General features: G+C 44.2%; 1 protein-coding gene across 1 annotated transcript in view; it reads left to right on the plus strand.

Moving 5' to 3' along the window:
* The window catches only part of FKBP11 (FKBP prolyl isomerase 11), a 30,418-nt gene extending 12,287 nt beyond the window's left edge, over positions 1 to 18,131 (plus strand). Inside the window, exon 6 of the mRNA XM_030195252.1 lies at positions 17,898 to 18,131. Within this exon, the coding sequence (XP_030051112.1) occupies positions 17,898 to 18,115 (218 nt within the window). The 3' untranslated portion in view covers positions 18,116 to 18,131. The remainder of the gene's footprint in view (positions 1 to 17,897) is intronic.
* The last annotated feature ends 1,793 nt before the right edge of the window (positions 18,132 to 19,924 follow it).

Raw genomic sequence — 19,924 nt, forward strand, 5'->3', positions numbered from 1 at the left:
AGGCAGCATCTTGCCTTGGGCCGGCCCTGTCCTGAAAGATATTATTGCCTGTTTTCATGACTCCCTTCAAGGATAAAATAGCAGTCATCCCAAGGAAGAAAACTAAGGTAGGAGGCACATCAAGTAGAGGTTTTTGCAAATCTATTCCCAAGGACTTCATAGGATTACCTTTAAGATAATTTCCTTGGTGTATAAAATTCTGCATTCTGGGATTCCATCCTTATTTATCACAATATCTTGTTCCCTATGCAAAGGGAAAGAGGATGGGACTTGATATACCGCCTTTCTATGGTTACAGTCAAAGCGGTTTACATATTATATACAGGTACTTATTGTGAGGAACCCCTGAGGGTCAGGGAAGAAGGGATCCGAGAGAGGAGCAAGATGGGTAGGTTTCATACCTGGGATTCCAACTACAAGTCCCAGGATCCTAGGGGCTGGGAAGCCACGGCCCCACGGAGGCATAAGTTTCCCAAGAGCTGGAGAAGGGAGGAGCTGGGGGCAAGCAAAGGGAGCAGCAAGGGAACTACAAGTCCTAGGATCCCGAGGGAGAGGAGGGGGATTGGCTGAGGAGGAATAATCAGGAGGGAGAGAACCAGCTGGGGACCATAAAGGGAGAGGAGCCCATGGAATGGGATGTGGAGAAAGAGGTCGGAGAGGAGATCCAAGCCCAAGATGCCTGGGGAAGTGAGCCCATGGAGATTGCTGCTCTAGCTCAGGTAAAAGGGAAGAACTTGAAAGGCTTCATAACAAACCTTCTTCAAGGCTTGGGAAAGCTTGGAGGAAAAGTTAAGCAGCTGTTCCACTCAATGGGGAGAGAGGTGCCGTGCTGCAAAGCAGTGAATGATTTCAGCTGTGGCCAGAACTCAGACCCGGATGGAGAAACAGGTAGTGACTTGAACTGTGTCCAGGAACCTGGCCATGCTGGGGAAGCAGTGAGTGATTTGAACTATGTCCAGAAGTCGTGCCATGCTGGGGAGGCAGTGAGTGATTTAAATTGTGGCCAGAAGTCATGCCATGCTGGGGAAGCAGTGAGTGATTTGAACTGTGTCCAGAAGTCATGCCATGCTGGGAAAGCAGTGAGTGATTTGAACTGTGTCCAGAAGTCGTGCCATGCTGGGGAAGTAGTGAGTGATTTGAACTGTGTCCAGAAGTGGAGCCATGGTGGGGAAACAGTGAGTGACTTGAACTGTGTTCAGAACACTGCCATGCTTGTGAAACAGTGAGTGATTTAAAACTGTGTCCAGGAATCAGGCCATGCTGGGGAAGCAGTGAATGATTTAAACTGTATCCAGAAACTGTGGTCGGCGGGGGGAAGGAACAAAGGGTGATATGTCCTGTAACCGAGGACTGTGTCTGGAAGAGGAAATGTCTTGGCCTTGCTGATGGAATAAAGCGGTTTTAAGCTTATTTTTGGAGTCTGCTTCTGTGAGTACTGTGTCCAGGGAAGGGCCCTTCCAGGGTCAGCTGAGTTCATATCTGCAGGAAGGCCTGAAGGTGGTGACCTGCTGACATTATTTTGTACCTGGGGTAATGGAGGGTTAAATGGCTTGCCCAGAGTTGTAAAGAACTGCAGTGGGAATCGAATCCAGTTATCCAGGTTCTTAGGCCACTGCACTACCATGAAAGAATTCAGATGACCCTGAGTCCCCACTGAGAGCTATAACCTGAAAATTCCATGGGACCACTGAGACAGGAGTGGACCCTTTCGAATAGAGGTGGAGCTTGGGAAGAGTGGTATTAGTGGAAGGGACAGATGCATTCGATAAACACAGTGATTGGGGAAGGGATGTGTTTAACATGGACTAGTACCAGGAACTGGGTAATAGGGAGAGGGCTGGAAACTACTGGAAGGTGTCCAAGGGTCTTGGAATCACACCTCCAGGCTAGACTGCTTCTATATCAGAAGAGAGTAAAAAGAAAATCTGGGGAATGGGGTGGTAGAAGGGTGCACTAGGGTTCCTGGCACAAGGTAGATGTGGTTTATATGCAGATATAGATGGGTCAGAGTGTGTAGGTAGAGGGGGAGGAATAGGATAAAAATGTGCATTATAATGGGGGCAGTTGAGATTAGGATCTTACCACTTAAGTTTCAACGGTTTTTATTGATGACAAAACAGAAAACAACGTAACCAACATCAATGGTATACAGTGATCAACTTATCCAAAGCTACTTAATAAAATAAACTGAATAGTTCCATCATATCGCTTAATATTAAGAGATTAAACACATCCATGGAAGAGCAATTGTCATTTAAGAAAACATCTGTTTAGTGCAAGAAACACATGTATTGCAAAAGGATGAGCACTTAGTAAGATCCTTGAAACTTACCAACATATTTTTTTTTGCCTCTAACCAAGTAGAAAAGAAAATAGGGAGAATAGGTATATTGACTACTAAGAATTGTCCTATCTGGCTAAATTTGGTGATTCATTGGGGAGGTTCTTAATTGTGAAGGTATCTTTGGGGGATGAAAAGTAACTGTCACGTCCGTGGCCGTGACCACCCTCATACTTACCCTGTTTCTGAGAGTCAGTGGCTGTGCTGGCTTCTGCTTGTCTCTGTGTCTGTCTTAGTTTCTCTCTGGCTCTGTGTGCTAATTGTCTTACTGGACCTCACCTGTGTGGGCTATGCCTCTTCCAAGATGGCTGCCGCCTCTTTTATGCCAGTATCCAAGATGGCTCCTGCTTGTCCTTCCTGTGGGCTCACTTCCTCTGTGTGTCAAGCCTCTGTTTGGAGGCAAGGAACTTCCTGCTTCTATCCTGCTGGTGGTGACTCATCAGTGAGTTCCTTTATAAGGAAGGCCTGGGCTTGTAGTCAGGGCCTTCGCATGGTGTCATTGTCTGGTGTCATGCCCAGAGGCTGACAGGTTAGTTAGTGTGTTGCTGCGCTGCTTCTAAGCCTGTCTTCTGTGTGGGCTTCTTGCCCTTCTGTGTGGGCTTGCCCTTCTGCTTAGTACCTGTGGGCTGCTTGCCCTTTTGTGTGGGCTTGCCCTTCTGCCTAGTACCTGTGGGCTGCTTGCCCTTCTGTGTGGGCTAGTGCCCTTCGGTTCCCAGTACCTGTGGGCTGCTAGCCTTCTGCCTTAGTCTGTGTTTAGAGCCTGCTGTTCAGCCCTGGTTTCCCCGTCTGTGTTTGCAGCCTGCCCTACTCCCTGCTTGTATATTCTGTGTGCACATCCTGAACCTTGTATATCCTGTGTGCACATCCTGGCTGCTATCCTTCTGCCTTTAGTCTGTGTTTAGAGCCTGCTGTTCAGCCCTGGTTTCCCTGTCTGTGTTTGCAGCCTGCCCTACTCCCTGCTTGTATATTCTGTGTGCACATCCTGAACCTTGTATATCCTGTGTGCACATCCTGGCTGCTAGTCCTTCTGCCTTCACTGTGGAGGTAGCCTCTGCAGCTCAGTCCGGGTTTCCCCATCTGTGTTGCCCTACTCCCTGCTTGTATATTCTGTGTGCACATCCTGAACCTTGTATATCCTGTGTGCACATCCTGGTCCCTGCTTGTTCGTCCTGAGTCCTGGGTTTGGCTAGCTAGTGTTATCCGGTTTTCCGCTCTGCCTAGCTACCTTCTGTCCCGTGTGTCTACCTTGTACCTTGCTTGTATATCCTGTGTGCTTATCCGGATCCCTGCTTATGTATCCTGATTCCTGTATCTGTCTAGCTAGCGTGTATCTTCTGGGGGATTTATCCTGTTACCTGCCTCGACCTAGCTAGTGGGTTTGCCCTGTGGGTATTCCCTGTCTCCCCTTCTTCCTTGCTTGCATGTCTGCCCTAGTCCCTGCTCCTGATAAGCTTCTGTCTGTCTAGTCTGTCTGGTGTGTCTGGCTTAGCGGCTGCGTGCAGCGCTTAGTGCAGTCTAGTATTGTTCCCTCATGTTTCCTAGACCCGAGGTGGGTCCTCTGGATCTTCAGTTCCGGCCTTGCCCTACAAGTCCTGTCAGCCGCCCGCACGCTAGAGCTCAACTCTAGCGGAAAGGTGGCTAAGTACAGGTGAAGCGGTTCCGGTTCTGCCGGTTCAGTTACCTACTTCCAGTCCAGAGTTCCGGTCCGGTCCTTCCGGACGTCCAGTTCCAAGACGGTCTTGCCTGCCTATGCCGCTCCGCAGCAGGGACCCAAGGGCTCACAATTCCCAGTGCTACCTTGAGGACCTGACAGCATGCCAAGGCCCTCGAGAACGCGACAGTAAATTAGTTTGCATGCCTCTAATGCATGCCAGGGTAAATTTCTAAATGGCCTGGAGGAGAGTATGAGAGATATGGGGGAGGGGGAGTAATTATTGGAGGTGTTTTCAACCTGACAGTCTCCAAATCATCGGACAGTACCAGGGAACAGATGCATAGGGTATAGGATAGAGTAAAATTGAAGAGAGTCTGACATTCCCTCCATGCTAGCTCTGTTTCACCTTTTTTTTTTTTTCCTAACCATATTCATATTTGACGATTGATATATTTCCTGATTGAATAGATCAGTAGTGAAGAGTTGAAAGGGCAGGGACTGAGAACATATTTTCATCCAATCACACCCCATTTAGAATCTAAAGGTCTAGGGTTCAGGTGCCTCGATAACCTTTTGGATGAAGAAGCAGCAGTACAACAGATCCAGAGTGATTTGCAAGAATATGTTGAACTTAATGACAAGGAAGATACTGCCACTAAGGAGCTATGGGATGCCATGAAGGCAGTCATAAAGACCAAACTTTAAATGTAGGCATCCAAACAAGAAAGAGGTTTTAATTGAGTTACATAAAGATATATCAAAACAAAAAATGGGTGTAATGGAGGTTTATAGGGGCAGCTGTCATTCTTGTTGGAATTTTGCAACAGGGGAGTATAAGAGGGGGGAAGCGTTAGTCGTGATAGTTCCATTGGTGGGACTGAGGTGGGCTCCAGGGAGATGTTTGGGGGGGGGGGAGGGAAGGGTTGCGTGTAGATGCATCAGTTCTTGCGGGTAGACTGTTTATTCTATAAGCATGCAGAAGTTGGGGCAGAGTTTCTTTGTTGTACATAGGAGGGGGGCCTTAGGCTGGGTCAGCAAACCCTAAGGTTCCACAGGAGATATTTAACATGTGATGGCCCAACTCTGGAAATGCTACTGTGAAAATTGTAATGTGAAATGTGGGGGGGATAAGCTCACCTATTTAACAAACAAAAATTCTACAGCATTTACAATGCCATAAAATCGATATAGCCCTTCTCCAGGAAACACATCTCTTGGCTCAACAGCATGCCAATCTCTGTACATAAGTATTGCCATACTGGGTCAGACCAAAGGTCCATCAAGCCCAGCATCCTGTTTCCAACAGTGGCCAATCCAGGTCACAAATACCTGGCAAAATCTCCCCAAAATACAAAAACATTTTATAGTGCTTATCCCAGAAATAGTGGATTTTTCCCAAGTCCAATTTAATATTGGTTTTTGGACTTTTCCTTTAGGAAGCCGTCCAAACCTTTTTAAAACTCTTTTAAGTTAACCGCCTTTACCACATTCTCTGGCAACGAATTCCAGAGTTTAATTACATGTTAAGTGAAGGAACATTTTCTCCGATTCGTTTTAAATTTACTATTTTGTAGCTTCATTGCATGCCCCCTAGTCCTTGTATTTTTGGAAAGCATAAACGCTTCACATTCACCCGTTCAACTCCACTCATTATTTTATAGACCTCTATCATATCTCCCCTCAGCTGCCTTTTCTCCAAGCTGAAGAGCCCTAGCCACTGTAGTCTTCCCATCCCCTTTATCATTTTCGTTGCCCTTCTCTGCACCTTTTCTAATTCCACTATATTTTTTTTGAGATGCGGCAACCAGAATTGAACACAATAATCGAGGTGCGGTCGCACCATGGAGCAATACAAAGGTATTATAACGTCTTCATTTTTGTTTTCCATTCCTTTCCTAATAATACCTAACATTCTATTTGCTTTCTTAGCAGCAGCAGCACACTGAGCAGAAGGTTTCAACATATCATCAACGACGACACCTAGATCCCTTTCTTGGTCTGTGATTCCTAACTTGGAACCTTGCATGACGTAGCTATAATTCGGTTTCCTCTTTCCCACATGCATCGCTTTGCACTTGCTCACATTGAACGTCATCTGCCATTTAGACTCCCAGTCTCCCTGTCTTGTAAGGTCCTCTTGTAATTTTTCACAATCCTCCCGCGATTTAACGACTTTGACTAACTTTGTGTCACCAGCAAATTTAATTACCTCACTAGTTACTCCCATCTCTAGGTCATTTATAAATATGTTAAAAAGCAGCAGTCCCAGCACAGACCCTTGGGGAACCCAACTAACTACCCTTCTCCATTGAGAATACTGACCATTTAACCCTACTCTCTGTTTTCTATCTTTTAACCAGTTTTTAATCCACAATAGAACACTACCTCCTATCCCATGACTCTCCAATTTCTTCTAGAGTCTTTCATGAGGTACTTTGTCAAACACCTTCTGAAAATCCAGATACACAATATCCACTGGCTCACCTTTGTCGACATGTTTGTTTACCCCTTCAAAGAAATGCAGTAGATTGGTGAGGCAAGACTTCCCTTCACTAAATCCATGCTGACTTTGTCTCATCAGTCCATGCTTTAGAATGTGCTCTGTTATTTTGTTCTTAATGATAGTCTCTACCATTTTGCCTGGCACCGATGTCAGACTCACTGGTCTATAATTTCCCGGATCTCCTCTGGAACCTTTTTTAAAAATCAGCATTACATTGGCCATCCTCCAATCTTCCGGTACCACACTTGATTTTAAGGATAAATTACATATTACTAACAATAGCTCCGCAAGTTCATTTATCAGTTCTATTAGTACTCTGGGATGAATACCATCTGGTCCATGAGATTTGCTACTTTTCAGTTGGTAGAACTGCCCCATTACATCCTCCAGGTTTATAGAGAATTCATTCAGTTTCTCCGACTCATCGGCTTTGAATACCATTTCTGGCACCGGTATCTCTCCCAAATCTTCCTCGGTGAAGACCGAAGCAAAGAATTCATTTAATCTCTCCGCTACGGCTTTGTCTTCCCTGATGGCCCCTTTTACCCCTCGGTCATCTAGTGGTCCAACCGATTCTTTTGCCAGCTTCCTACATTTCAAAAAATGTTTACTATGTGTTTTTGCCTCCAACGCAATCTTTTTTTTCAAAGGCCCTCTTAGCCTTCCTTATCAGCGCTTTGCATTTGATTTGATATTCCTTATGCTGTTTATTATTTTCAGTCAGTTCCTTCTTCCATTTTCTTTTTTTTTTAATTATATTTTTATTAAAGATTTTGCCTTACATAGTAAACACATAATCAAACAAAACCCCCCTGAAAAAAAAAAAAAAAATAGCTTCCTTCACCTCACTTTTTAACCATGCCGGCTGTCGTTTGGTCTTGCGGCCTCCTTTTTTAATACGTGGAATATATTTGGCCTGGGCTTCCAGGATGGTGTTTTTGAACAGCATCCATGCCTGATGTAAATTTTTGACCCTCACAGCTGCTCCTCTAAGTTTCTTTCACCGTTGTTCTTATTTTATCATAGTCTCCTTTTTTAAAGTTAAACGCTAACGTATTTGATTTCCTATGTATACTTCAAAGCTAGTATCAAATCCGAGCATATTATGATCACTGTTATCAAGTGGCCCCAGCACCATTACCTCCCGCACCAGATCATGAGCTCCACTAAGGACTAGGTGTAGAATTTTTCCTTCTCTCGTCAGTTCCTTTACCAGCTGCTCCATAAAGCAGTCCTTGATTTCATCAAGGAATTTTACCTCCCTAGCATGCCCTGATGTTACATTTACCCAGTCAATATCGGGGTAATTTAAATCACCCATTATTATTGTATTTCCCAATTTGTTTGCGTCCCTAATTTCCTTTAACATTTCTGCAGCCATCTGTTCATCCTGGCCAGGTGGATGGTAGTACACTCCTATCACTATCCTTTTTCCCGTTACACATGGAATTTCAATCCATAGTGATTCAAAGATGTGTTTTGTTTCCTGCAGAATTTTCAATCTATTTGATTCAAGGTTCTCCTTAATATACAATGCTACCCCTCCACCAATTCAATCCACCCTATCACTACGATATAATTTGTACCCCGGTATGACAGTGTTCCATTGGTTATCCTCCTTCTACCAGGTCTCAGAGATGCCTATTATATGTAATTTTTCATTTAGTGCAATATATTCTAACTCTCCCATCTTATTTCTTAGGCTCCTGCATTCGCATATAGACATTTCAAACTATGTTTGTTGTTCCTATTTACATCATGCTCAGTACTTGACTATTAATTTGCAATGTTTTGTCTGATGTTTTATTTTTATTTAAGAACACCTGATCTACTATGGTCTCTTTTACAACCTCACTATCAGGATACCCTATCTTCCCTGTTTTGGTGATATCTTTGAAAGATACCTTATCCCGAACCATGCGCTTTTGAGCGACTGTCGGCCTTTCCCCCAGTTTCTAGTTTAAAAGCTGCTCTATCTCCTTTTTAAATGCCGATGCCAGCAGCCTGGTCCCACCCTGGTTAAGGTGGAGCCCAACCTTTCGGAATAGGCTCCCCCTTCCCCAGAATGTTGCCCAGTTCCTAACAAATCTAAAACCCTCCTCCCTGCACCATTGTCTCATCCACACATTGAGACTCCACATTGTACATGGTGGGTGGGAGATGGTATAGCAGCTGTGGCACAGGGGAAAAGGGAGGAGTGGCTATATTAATCAGGAAAGGTGTAGCAAAGTAAACGTACTCTTTTTCAAGATCTAGTGGGTAGAATAGTAGTGGGTAGTGAACTGATTATAGATCATGTGTACACTCCTAAACAGTTTGACCGCAAGTTCTTTCAAAAAGTGACTATCATTTGCCCAACCAAAGTCAAAATTTAATAGTTTGGGGGATTTTAATATGGTGTGTGGTCCCAAGATGGATGAGTTCTCCCCACAGGTTTCCCAAGGTCGGGGCCCACCCAACTTGTGTAGAATCTTAGACCTTGTTGATGTTTGGAGGGTGCTTCATCCTACAGAGCGGGATTATACACATATGTCAAGGGGTCATTCCACACAGTCCCGGATAGATTATTGGTCTCGAGGCAGTTATTTGGCACTGTAACTAGAACGGAGATAAGCCCCTATGTCATTTCATGCTTGGGTGTGGCTGGATTGGTCTGTTCCCGGGGGGAAGGCCCAGAGGGGTTGGAAATGGGTGTTTCTTTTAGAACTTTATAACAATACAGTTTTCAAGGATAGATTGATTAAATGTTGGAAGGAGTACAAAAGTCACAATGTTATTCATGAAACTAATCCTGTCACTTATTGGGAAGCTGTGAAAGCGGTGTTACATGGTGAGATTATCAGCTATTGCCATCATACCTGGAGGGCCCATGATAGAGAGATACTGCGTCTAGGCACCAGCTTGAGGCAGGTGCGCCAATATTTGGGGTTTTTGCATGATGAGGAACATAAACAGGTACTGCAAATACAGATGGCGCTCAATGAACTGATTCACTGACGGGTATCTAAATCACAACTTTACTAGAGAGATATGCTGTACCGCCATGGAAACAAAACCGGAAAGTTGTTAGCCCATTCGGTTTCACAAAGAGGGGGTCGCTGTAAGCTTTTAACTTTGAGTAATGAGAAAAGAGGCCTAGTCAAGAGTGACGAGAGTATATGTGACAGGTTTCAGGACTACTACCAACAGTTTTATGCAGCCTCGATAGAGCAACCTATATTTTGATAATTTGGATTTGCCTGTACTGACACAATCTGATAGGGAGTTCCTAAATGAAGAAATACAGGAGGATGAGATTCACTGGGCTATTCAATGCAGCACCTTCCTGAAGGCCTCTGGCTCAGATGGCCTTCGAGTTGTTTTATAAGCTGCTAGGGGAAGAGATAGTGTCACCTATTACCAAAGTGTTTAACCAAGTTGTCTCAACAGAATTCCTTCCATCACTATTGAATTTAGCACAAATCATTGTGCTCCCCAAACAGAGGCATGATCCAGTTCTACCAGAATCATATCGGCCAATATCTTTATTAAATTAAGGGGTGAAATTGCTTGCAAAAATAATGGCAAATTGACTAACTAGAGTACTGCTGCTCTTATTCATGAGTCTCGAGTGGGCTTTGTCCATGGGCGGTCTGTTGCAAAGAATTTGAGTAAAATTGTGGCAACATTGGAAATGAGAAGGCGGATGGAGGTGGAATCACTTTTAGTAAGTTTTGATGCTGAAAAGACATTTCACCACGTCCACTGGGAATTTATGCGGTGCTAGACTGGTATGGGTTCTCAGGTTCATTTCTCGCGGTCATTAGAACTCTATACTCCAGCCCACATGCTCGGTTGATGGTTAATGGGATAGAATAACCATCTTTTTCAATCGTTCGAGGGACAAGACAGAGTTGTCCCCTTTCCCCACTCCTGTTCATTTTGACACTGGATCCTTTGCTTCAAGATATTATGTTCAATCCAGCGATATATGGAGTGGGGGTTGGACCATACTACTTTAAGGTGGCTGCCTTTGCCAATGATCCATTTAGTATACAATACGCAACCCAGAGACTCCTTGATGGTGTTGTTGGAAACATTTAGGGAATACGGAGACTATGCAGGTTTTCATCTGAACCTAGATAAATCTGAGGCTCAGTTTTCATCTAGACGGGTGCGGTGAGAAAGGGGTACAGATTTCCCTCTATGTTGGGCAGAAGGCTCCTTTAGGTATTTAGGAATCCAACTCGCTATGGACATTTCACGGATTTATCAGTTTAATGTTGGGCAGTTGATGGTGATCTACCCTTGGCGTTACCGGGCAGAATCAGCCTGCTGAAAATGGTGATAATCCCACAATGGTCATATCTTTTACAAACTTTGCCTTTATGCCTCTTACAGAAAGGTTTGAAGGGGCTTGATCAATTAACATCGAAATTCTGTTGGGCCCATAAAAAGCCGAAAATTAGATTTTCATTCTTGGTGGTGGGATGGAGACAAGGGAGATCGGGATTACCTTGTTTAAAGCTGTATAATCAAGATTGTTTGCTAAGACATTTAGGGGATTGGTTCTGGCACACCTCTATACCCCTCTACAATTTGAGAGAGCGTTCTATGTGCCTTATAATTTTTTATTCATTACTACATCCGTCCGTTTATATCCCTCGAGATTTTAAATATAGTTTAGTACTGGGACAAGTTCGGGCTGTGTGGAAGACCCTTATAAAGCAGTTGGGAGGGGAAATAATGAGTGGAGTGGAATGGGTAGATGTGAAGCGTCTGTTTACGCTTTCCAAAAATACTAGGACTAGGGGGCATGTGGTGAAGCTACAATGTAGTAAATTTAAAACTAATCGGAGAAAATTTTTCTTCACTCAACGTGTAATTAAACTCTGGAATTCGTTGCCAGAGAATGTGTTAAAGGCGGTTAGGTTAGCGGAGTTTCAAAAAGGTTTGGACGGCTTCCTAAAGGAAAAGTCCATAGACCATTATTAAATGGACTTGGGGAGAATCCACTATTTCTGGGATAAGCAGTATAGAATGTTTTATACTTTTTTGGGATCTTGCCAGGTATTTGTGACCTGGATTGGCCACTGTTGGAAACAGGTTGCTGGGCTTGATGGACCTTTAGTCTTTCCCAGTATGGCAATACTTATGTACTTGGGAGGTATGTAGAAGGCAGATTGATGGGTAGGTCCTTAGCAACATGGGAGATTTTGGTGAGTTTGGCTAGCACTCCGAGACTAACGCCATGTGCTAGGCTGCAAGAATGCTATTTCAGAGTGATACGTCATGCTTACTTTGCTCAGATTCAATTATTCCACATTGTGTGAGTGTGTGTGGGCGGGGGGGGGGGGGGGGGGGATACGAACTAATAGCTGTGTAAAATGCGGAGGTCATCCGAGCTCCCCTTTTTTCACTTATTATGGAGTTGTCCCAAAGTACAGGGTTTTTGGGAAGTGATCACAAGGTACATGAACTCACTGGTAGGGGGAGGGGTGACAGGTGCGTTGGAGCAGTTCTTACTGGATAAGAAAGGGGCTTATGGGAGTAGGTCTAAGGGTAAAACTATGCTTTTATGTAAGATGAGCTTAGTAGTGCGGAAATGCGTATTGCAACACTGGATAGCTGTTGAGCCTCCAAATTTTGGCATTGGAGGAACCAGCTATACCTTTAGTTGACCTGGGAGGCCAGAGACGCTAAAGGATTCCCCAAGAGATGGAAATGATTTCTCCAGGTATGGGAGCCATACCTTCAATCTCTGCATCCCAAAGGCCGTAGTCTACTCATTAATACCTTATAACATTTATCTGAGGGGGATTGGATTTTGAAGGACTACACATGTCTTGAATATTGAGTGATTTCTCAGGTATAAGGGACCTGGGGGGGGGGGGGTGTCAGTTGGGAGATAGATTGGTATGTTCCTTATTTGGAGCCCGAAGGTCATAAGAGTACAGACTTTCGGAGCTGTCCTGGATTGGTGGGGAGATGGATAAGGGAAGAGCTGGAATGTTTTAGATGAGGATGCTATTCCTGTATGACAAAATACAGATATGTTGTTAAGTGTTCCATTGCTTTCTCAATAAAATTGTTTAAACATAAAGATATATCAAAACAGAAAGGGAAAACTAGGCGAGACCTAGTCAAGCAAGGCAGGAACAACTTGCCCTACTGAGAGGGAGATAAAAGAACAACTGATACTGATTATAATTGCAGGAGAGCCAGACAAGTTTTCTTTGAGCAAGGGACCAGGCCAGCTGCTTATTGGCATTCATATTGAGAGGGCAGATGCAGCAAATTCTAAAAATACTGGGAATTATACTTGATAAACATCTATCTATGGACAGTCAAGTATCAGCAGTCACAGCAAAAAGCTTCAAAACACTAAGAAACTGAGAAGGATCAGAGACTATTTTCTTAAACAATCATTCCAACTAATAGTGCAATTGTTGAAATTGTCACAAGTAGACTACTGTAATGAAGAATATGTAGGATGTAAAGGGAACACACTAAAATCTCTACAAACAGATATTTAAAAAGTCGAAATACAAAAGAGCAACACCATTGCTTGAAATGCTACACTGGCTTCCAATCAAGGCAAGACTGTTTTTTAAAACCACCACTCTCATTTTCAAAAATAATATTTGTAATGGTTCTTGAACATATGCTAGATTTGATTGAGCTATCTCCAAGAAATGCAAGCCCAGAAACTACTTAATTCTTCACTTACCCAACTATAAAATCATGTAAATGGCTGGATTTCGTTTATCTGGGATCCAAATGGTGGAACTCAATACCCAAGACTACAAGAAGCACTACTATCTTCAATTCAGAAAAGAACTGAAGACCTACGTACCTTTTCAAAAACATTCTATAGTTAAATAATGGAACAGATGTCCCATTATCACTTTGTTACTATAATATAGTAGTGTAACTTCACCTAAATGTAAATTGTAAGCCACTTTGAACCAAAACTTGTTTTGGGATAATAGTGGGATACAAGAATGCGTGCATAAATAAATACCACAAGTGATGGATGAAAGGGGCGAGGTCGTTCAGTCCCTAAAATATCTTAGAGGTCAATACCTCAGATACTGGGACAGAGAAAAAGGAATAGAGATGTACTTGGCTAAGATAGATCTGCCATTGTTGAGGGAGGAGAATGGGATATCATGGAGACAGAAATAGGGGAGGAGTAAGTACTGTGGGCTACTAGGTAAGTCTCCAGGCCTCACTGGTATTACACCTACATTTTTTAAACATTTCACTGGCACCCTAGTGACACCACTGGCAGGAGTCTTCAATTCAATCTGGTTCATGAATTTAATTGTTGGTTGGAAGGACTATTGACTTCTTATGATGGAACGCCAACACTATCTTGGAAAGGAACTGTGCAGAACCATTCTGTTATTGAAAAACTTAGTGTAAGTTGTATAAGTCACTAGGGCCTGGGGCTCACCTAACCCTGCAAACTGAAGTAACCACCACCAAAATTACGACTTTCCAGGTCAGGTATTTCAAATGGTAGGTATCTAGTGGCTCAAATAGAGCTTTCATCAGCTGGGTAAGTACAACAAGAAGAAGCCTAATGATTAGAGCAGTGGACTGAGAACCAGGGAAGCTTGGTTCAAATTCTACTGTACCCAAATTTAATTTGCCTTGAGCTACTGCTGAAAAAGGTGTGGACCAAATCCAAATAAGAGTTAGAGGTCCCATGTCACAGCAGGAGGCTTTAATAGAAAAGCAAACCTTACATAAAATAAACCCATTCTCTGTATAGCCTTTAATTATTCATCTTCTATGAGATAAGCACCAATTGTACTAAGATGAACCCTAACAAAGCTGGTCTTGAGACCTGCCTCTGACAGACGGAGAAGGTATTCAAACAGATTTTATGTGGGGCAAGAAAAAGATCTAAGGCCCTGCCCTCAAACGGCAGACTTCTATGTAAACCCATATGCTACCTCAGTGGAATCCTTTTTGTCAGCCAGCAAGACCTGTGAGACACTATCAGGCAAATTCAGGGAAGCCAGTGTTAACTTCTCAACATCCAAGAAATGAGGGCTAAGAAATTGATGTTGGAATGCTGTAATGTACCCCACTCTTGTGTGATTAGCATTAGAAAACACTGGACTTACGGAAAGATCCAACAGAAGCAGGAACCAGACCTGCCTCAGCCAATAGGGGGATATGAGAATCATGTTTCCCGGATCTTATCTGAGTAATGTACATGGGTACCTGATTGTCTGTTGGAACCAGAATAATTTTGTTGGATAAATGATCTCTGAAAGCCTTTAGAGCATTCCACACTACTTTTAGCTCTAGGTTTATCTGCTGAATTTTTTTCCTGAGCAGATCATGTTCTCTGGGTTGGAGCTCCTCTAGATGAGTTCCTGGCCCAATTTGGACGCATCCATCATTAGAGTTGCTTGAATTTGGAAGGGGATAAGGTCCATTGAGCTTGTCTCACATAGAAATGTGCCATCGGTGTGACATGAACTGTTGATGCCATGTGGCCCACTATCCTCAACATTTGTCCAGCTGATGCTTGCCGACTCTCCTCAATTTCCTCTACAACAGATTTTGGAGTGGAAATCCTTTGCTGTGAAAGAAAGGCAGTTCTTTGAGTCATGTCTAACAAGGCTCCTATGAATACCAATTGTTACGCTGGGCTTAAAAAAAAGAGGTTGGATAATTTATGATGAACCCTAGCAACTCCAGCACCCAAATGATTGAGTGAACTGATCTTAAAGCTCTTTTTCAACTTGCATTCTTTACCAGCCAATCATCCAAATAGGGAACACATGCACCCCACCCCCCAAGTCTGCATAGATATGCTTCTACAACTACTAAACAGTTTTTGAACCCCCAATGTGCTTTTGTAAGGCCAAACGGTAGATTCCAGTACTAGTGGTAGTGTTTTCTTATAATGAATCACCTGCATGTTGGGATGTGTCTGTTATGGGTACAAGGGTCCTTCAAGTTCAGAGAACATAGCCAGTCCCCTTTTGGAAGACTTGGCCTAACAAAACAATCCTGAATGTTTGTTCAGGGCTCTTAGAGTTAGAATGGGGCAGAATTCTCTCATTTTTATGATCAGGAAATACTTGGAATAAAATCCCAGCCCTCTTTTCTGTGGTGTACAAGGCTCAACTGCACTGACCTGTAAGAGGAAAGAAAGTTCCTTTATAATTATTTCCTAATGCTGAAAGCTTGACTATAATGCTGTCAGTGGGCAATTTGGAGGCTGATCCACTAATTGAACACAGTATCCTACTAGATGATTTTGAGAACCCACTGGTCTGAGGTTATAGAGGCTATCTGCTTGCAAAAGATTTTAAGCTCCCTTCTACAGAAAGGTCATCCGGAAAGGATACAGGGACTGAAGATATGTTCTTGTGAAGGCAGTCAAAATCCAGCCCTGGTTTTGTCTGCAACACAGGCTTAACATAAGGCTTGGACCTTTGGGCCTTCTGTTGCCTGGGATGAGAGCAAGATCCCTGTCTAGACTGGGAGAAGTGGGAGGGCAGAGGATATCTATACCTATAAGAGTTATACCATTGCCCTCTGCTGATAACTCCTAGAAAAGGAGATGAAGTTGGAAGTGGGCCTGGAGAGGGTTCAGAGTGTCAGTGAAAAGATTCTCTCCACGGCATGGCACGTCAGTTAGTTTAACTTTCACATCTAATCTCAGGTCTGAGATCCTCAGCAAGGAAAGTCTGTGGGCGTGAATAGCCATAGCAGAAGCTCTTGATGCCATATAAAAAATATAGGTCAAATGGACCATGTATTTTCCACACTCCTTCCCATGAATTATAAGCATGCAGAATTCCTTGGCCCTCTCTCTAGAAGATTTTCTGCAAACTCCACTACATACAACATACCCATGAAGAGCTGATAATATGCATGTTTTTTTTAATTTGGGGAAGAGGGTCGTGGGGGGGGGTGGGGGTGGGTGCTTCAAGACACCAGGGATATGTTTTTTGGGGGGAGGAGGGCTGGAAGTATCAGATTGGGAGTTGGGGCCGATGCTGCTTGTGTGTTTTTTAAAATGCCAATCCTTCTGTCAGTGCCTGAGCCAATCACTGCTAAAGCATTGATAGGAAAGTTGAGATTTTGTGTTAAGCTGCAAATTACTGCCACGATTTAACTTGACAGCAATTCCATGCTCATTAGTTTGAGTATGCTGTATTTTTTTGGTGCTAATTTTGTGGTAGAGTCTTCACTCTACCACGAGCCTGAGCATCAGCCCCCAATAAAAAAAAAAATGATAGGAGGGACACATTTTTGTATTAGACTATCCTAAACCCTAAGCTAAAGTACCTGGTTAACATGATAAATGTGGAATTTTATTTCAGTTGTATTTGTGTAGAAAAGCTAATTCTTTCATATCTCCGATAAACATGCATTAAAAAAGTGTGACGTTAGTGGTTAGATTCAGAGCCTATAAGTACCGGTTCTCAAAGGAGCCATGGTACCTCCAGCCCAACCATGTCGCTGCAATGATCAGAGTATGTATGTTATAGGGAAGACACAAAATATAAAACGGGGAAATCCGTAAGGTAGTTGCCATAAGTGCCAGCTCTGTGGGTGAGCAAAAGCCTTCATTACAGCCAAGCAGCGATAATTTGCGTTTAGATTAGCACCCCTAATAGTTTTGAGAAGTGATCCAAGTAGCAGTTGTAAGTAAAAACTCAGGATGCCAGATCCAAACACAAAGAAACAGAAAAGGAAAATGCTGGTTTAGAATGAAAAAAGAAGGTGCTTTTGGGGAACAACACGCAAAAGCTCCAGGGAAACATTAAAAGATGCAGAGCTGAACTGGCTGAGAGCCAGCTGAAAAGGAGAAAGGTTGTGCATGTTTGTTCCATGGTAAGAAGACTGTGCAATGTTCCACATGGATGAGAACAAGATAGGAAAGAATAGGAATAGGCCAGTAGTAATTTTCTACTAGGCCACTGAACTGGAACTTGTTTGAATTGGCTTCCTTTTTGCTACTACAGTTAGATTGGAAGGAGGAGGCTAGTGGTGGCCTTGACCTGGTACCTGGCTTATGAAATCATATTAATGTTTGTGTCTCCCCTCCCTCTTACAATCTCAACATGGCCTGAGGTACTGGTCTGACATTTTTGGAATGCAGAGGGTATGGTTCTATACTTTCTGCAATTGATATGTAAGTAGGGAAAGTGGCGTATGAGAAAGAAAAGTGTGCAGAGTGGATTGAATGAAGTGCTATGAAGAGACCAAGAAACAAGGCACTTTAGAAAAGCCCAAACTTACCCCTGAGACAAGCTGTGCACAATGTCTGCCCAGTGAAAACAAGATGGAAAGGCTTATAGGATGGGTCCTGATCAGTGTAGGATAGAAGGGCTGAGTAGAAGCACACTTCTGACCTACCTGTCTTTGCTCTTGTCTTGCAGAGAATGCAGTTTTACAGTTTGAAACAACCGTAATAGCACTATTGAAGGCCACATTCTGGCAGAAGATCAAAAATGAAGTTCTGCCCATGATCTGTATTGGGTTGGTGCCGGCTCTTCTCGTACTGATAGGCATCCATCTCTACTCCAAAGCCAAGACCCCTCAAATCTCCAAGAAAAAGCTCAAGGAGGAGAAAAGGAACAAAATTAAAAAGAAATAAAGACTTTGCTATGAGATCCAGGCTCCAGTCTTTTACTTGTGATGAGCTCTGGAGCTGCATACACCATGGTCTGTTTAGCTAATAGTTTTAGACTTATATTCACTAATGGGCCGATGATCAGAAGCAAACACAAGCACTAGAGGCTGTTAGCGCAATACTAGTGTTTACATTTGCTACCGCCCCATGATCAGAGCCCCTGAGCACATGATACAACGCGCTTGCGGGTTCTGAATGCAACTAGCGTGCAAATGCATGCAAAACAGGGCTCTTAGCACAAGTAGCATGCAAATGCATGCTAAACATATTCCTCCTCAGCGAGCAGCTCTTCAAACACTGGCACACTAGCAGGCCCCCCATTCCAGCCCCCCTCCTGCAGAAGCAGGAACCCCGACCCTCCCACCCTGAGCCTGCGCCATGTGTGCTGCAGGTCTGGCGGACCTCCAGTCCCTCTGACCTCCCCTCCCCCGACACACTGAACCACCAGGGCTTTTCTTGAGGAGATGCTAGGTGGGGTCTCCAACCCCCCTAACCCTATCTAGCATCTCCTCAAGAAAAGTCCTGGTGGCCCAGTAGTTCTCTTCCCCGCTCCCCCTGTACCTTTGGAGGATGGAGGTAGACTCCCTCCTCTCCAGCAATGCCGCCTCGAAAATGGTGGTGCCCAGCCCTGCCCAGTGCATCCTGGATGTGCTAGGTGGGGCTTCACACCATATAAGGAAGTGTTCTCCCTTATATGGTGTGAAAACACTCATATGGTGTGAAGCCCCGCCTAGCATTTCCCAGGATGCTCTGGGCAGGGCCGGGCGCCGCCATTTTCAAGGAGGCACTGCTGGAAGAGGAGGTGTACTTCCCTCCTCCAACAAAGGTATGGGAGAGGTCAGGAAAGAGGTCCACTGGACCACCAGTGCGGGGTGGGGCTTGATTTGCAGCCCACTAGGCCACCAGGGCTTTTCTTGAAGACCCACTGGATCTCTAGCCCCTCCATGAACTTGTAGGGGGGGGAGTCGGGGGGACTGGAGGACCTCCAGCCCCTGTGTCACTGGCTCAGGGTGGGGGTTTGGTGGAGGCACTAAGCCACCAGGGCCATGCTGTTTGGGGTCTGGGCTTTTGACAGCCCAGACCTGTCAAATAAGTGTGGGAGGATCGTTCAAGCCCAATCCTCTAGCACTTTATGATCAGAAATAATAGCATACATAAATTTGCATGCTATTATCTCTGATCATAGGGGCAGTAAAGTCCTGTGCTGTTCCAGTGCTATTTTTAGAGCGCTATTTGGAATAGCGCGGGGCTTTCGATCATCTGGCCATAAGGGTCAATTGTACACCTGAATGCCTCCAGCTAGGTGCCCTAAGGCCATGCGGTAGAAGCCTATTCTGTAATGGCACCTGGGCGCATAGCTATCGTAATCAGCGCACCTAACAGGTGCCTGCAGTTACCCCGGCCCTAGAGCTGGTGTAAGTGCGGGTGCCTAAATGTAGCAGGGATATGCATCATTTACAGCATTCTGTAAGTGAGAGCACTGCTATGTAATTTAAGTATGTATTTGCAGAATAGCACTTGGGCCCCCTGCTGGCCTTTCATGGGTATATGCACACACATGCTAGTATTCTAACATTTGCCTGCATAAATATGAATATGTGCCTGGATCAGAGAATTGAATAAGTTCTTTACTACTACTAATCAGGGGCGTATCTGCATGGGTCCACAGGGGCCTGGGTCCCCGCAGATTTCGCCCTGGCCCCCCTCCCGCCGCCAACCCTCCCCCGCTAATGTTGTTTACCTTTGCTGGCGAGGGACCCCAATCCCCGCCAG

The sequence above is a fragment of the Microcaecilia unicolor genome, chromosome 3, assembly GCF_901765095.1.
Source record: "Microcaecilia unicolor chromosome 3, aMicUni1.1, whole genome shotgun sequence".
Lineage (NCBI taxonomy): Eukaryota > Metazoa > Chordata > Amphibia > Gymnophiona > Siphonopidae > Microcaecilia > Microcaecilia unicolor.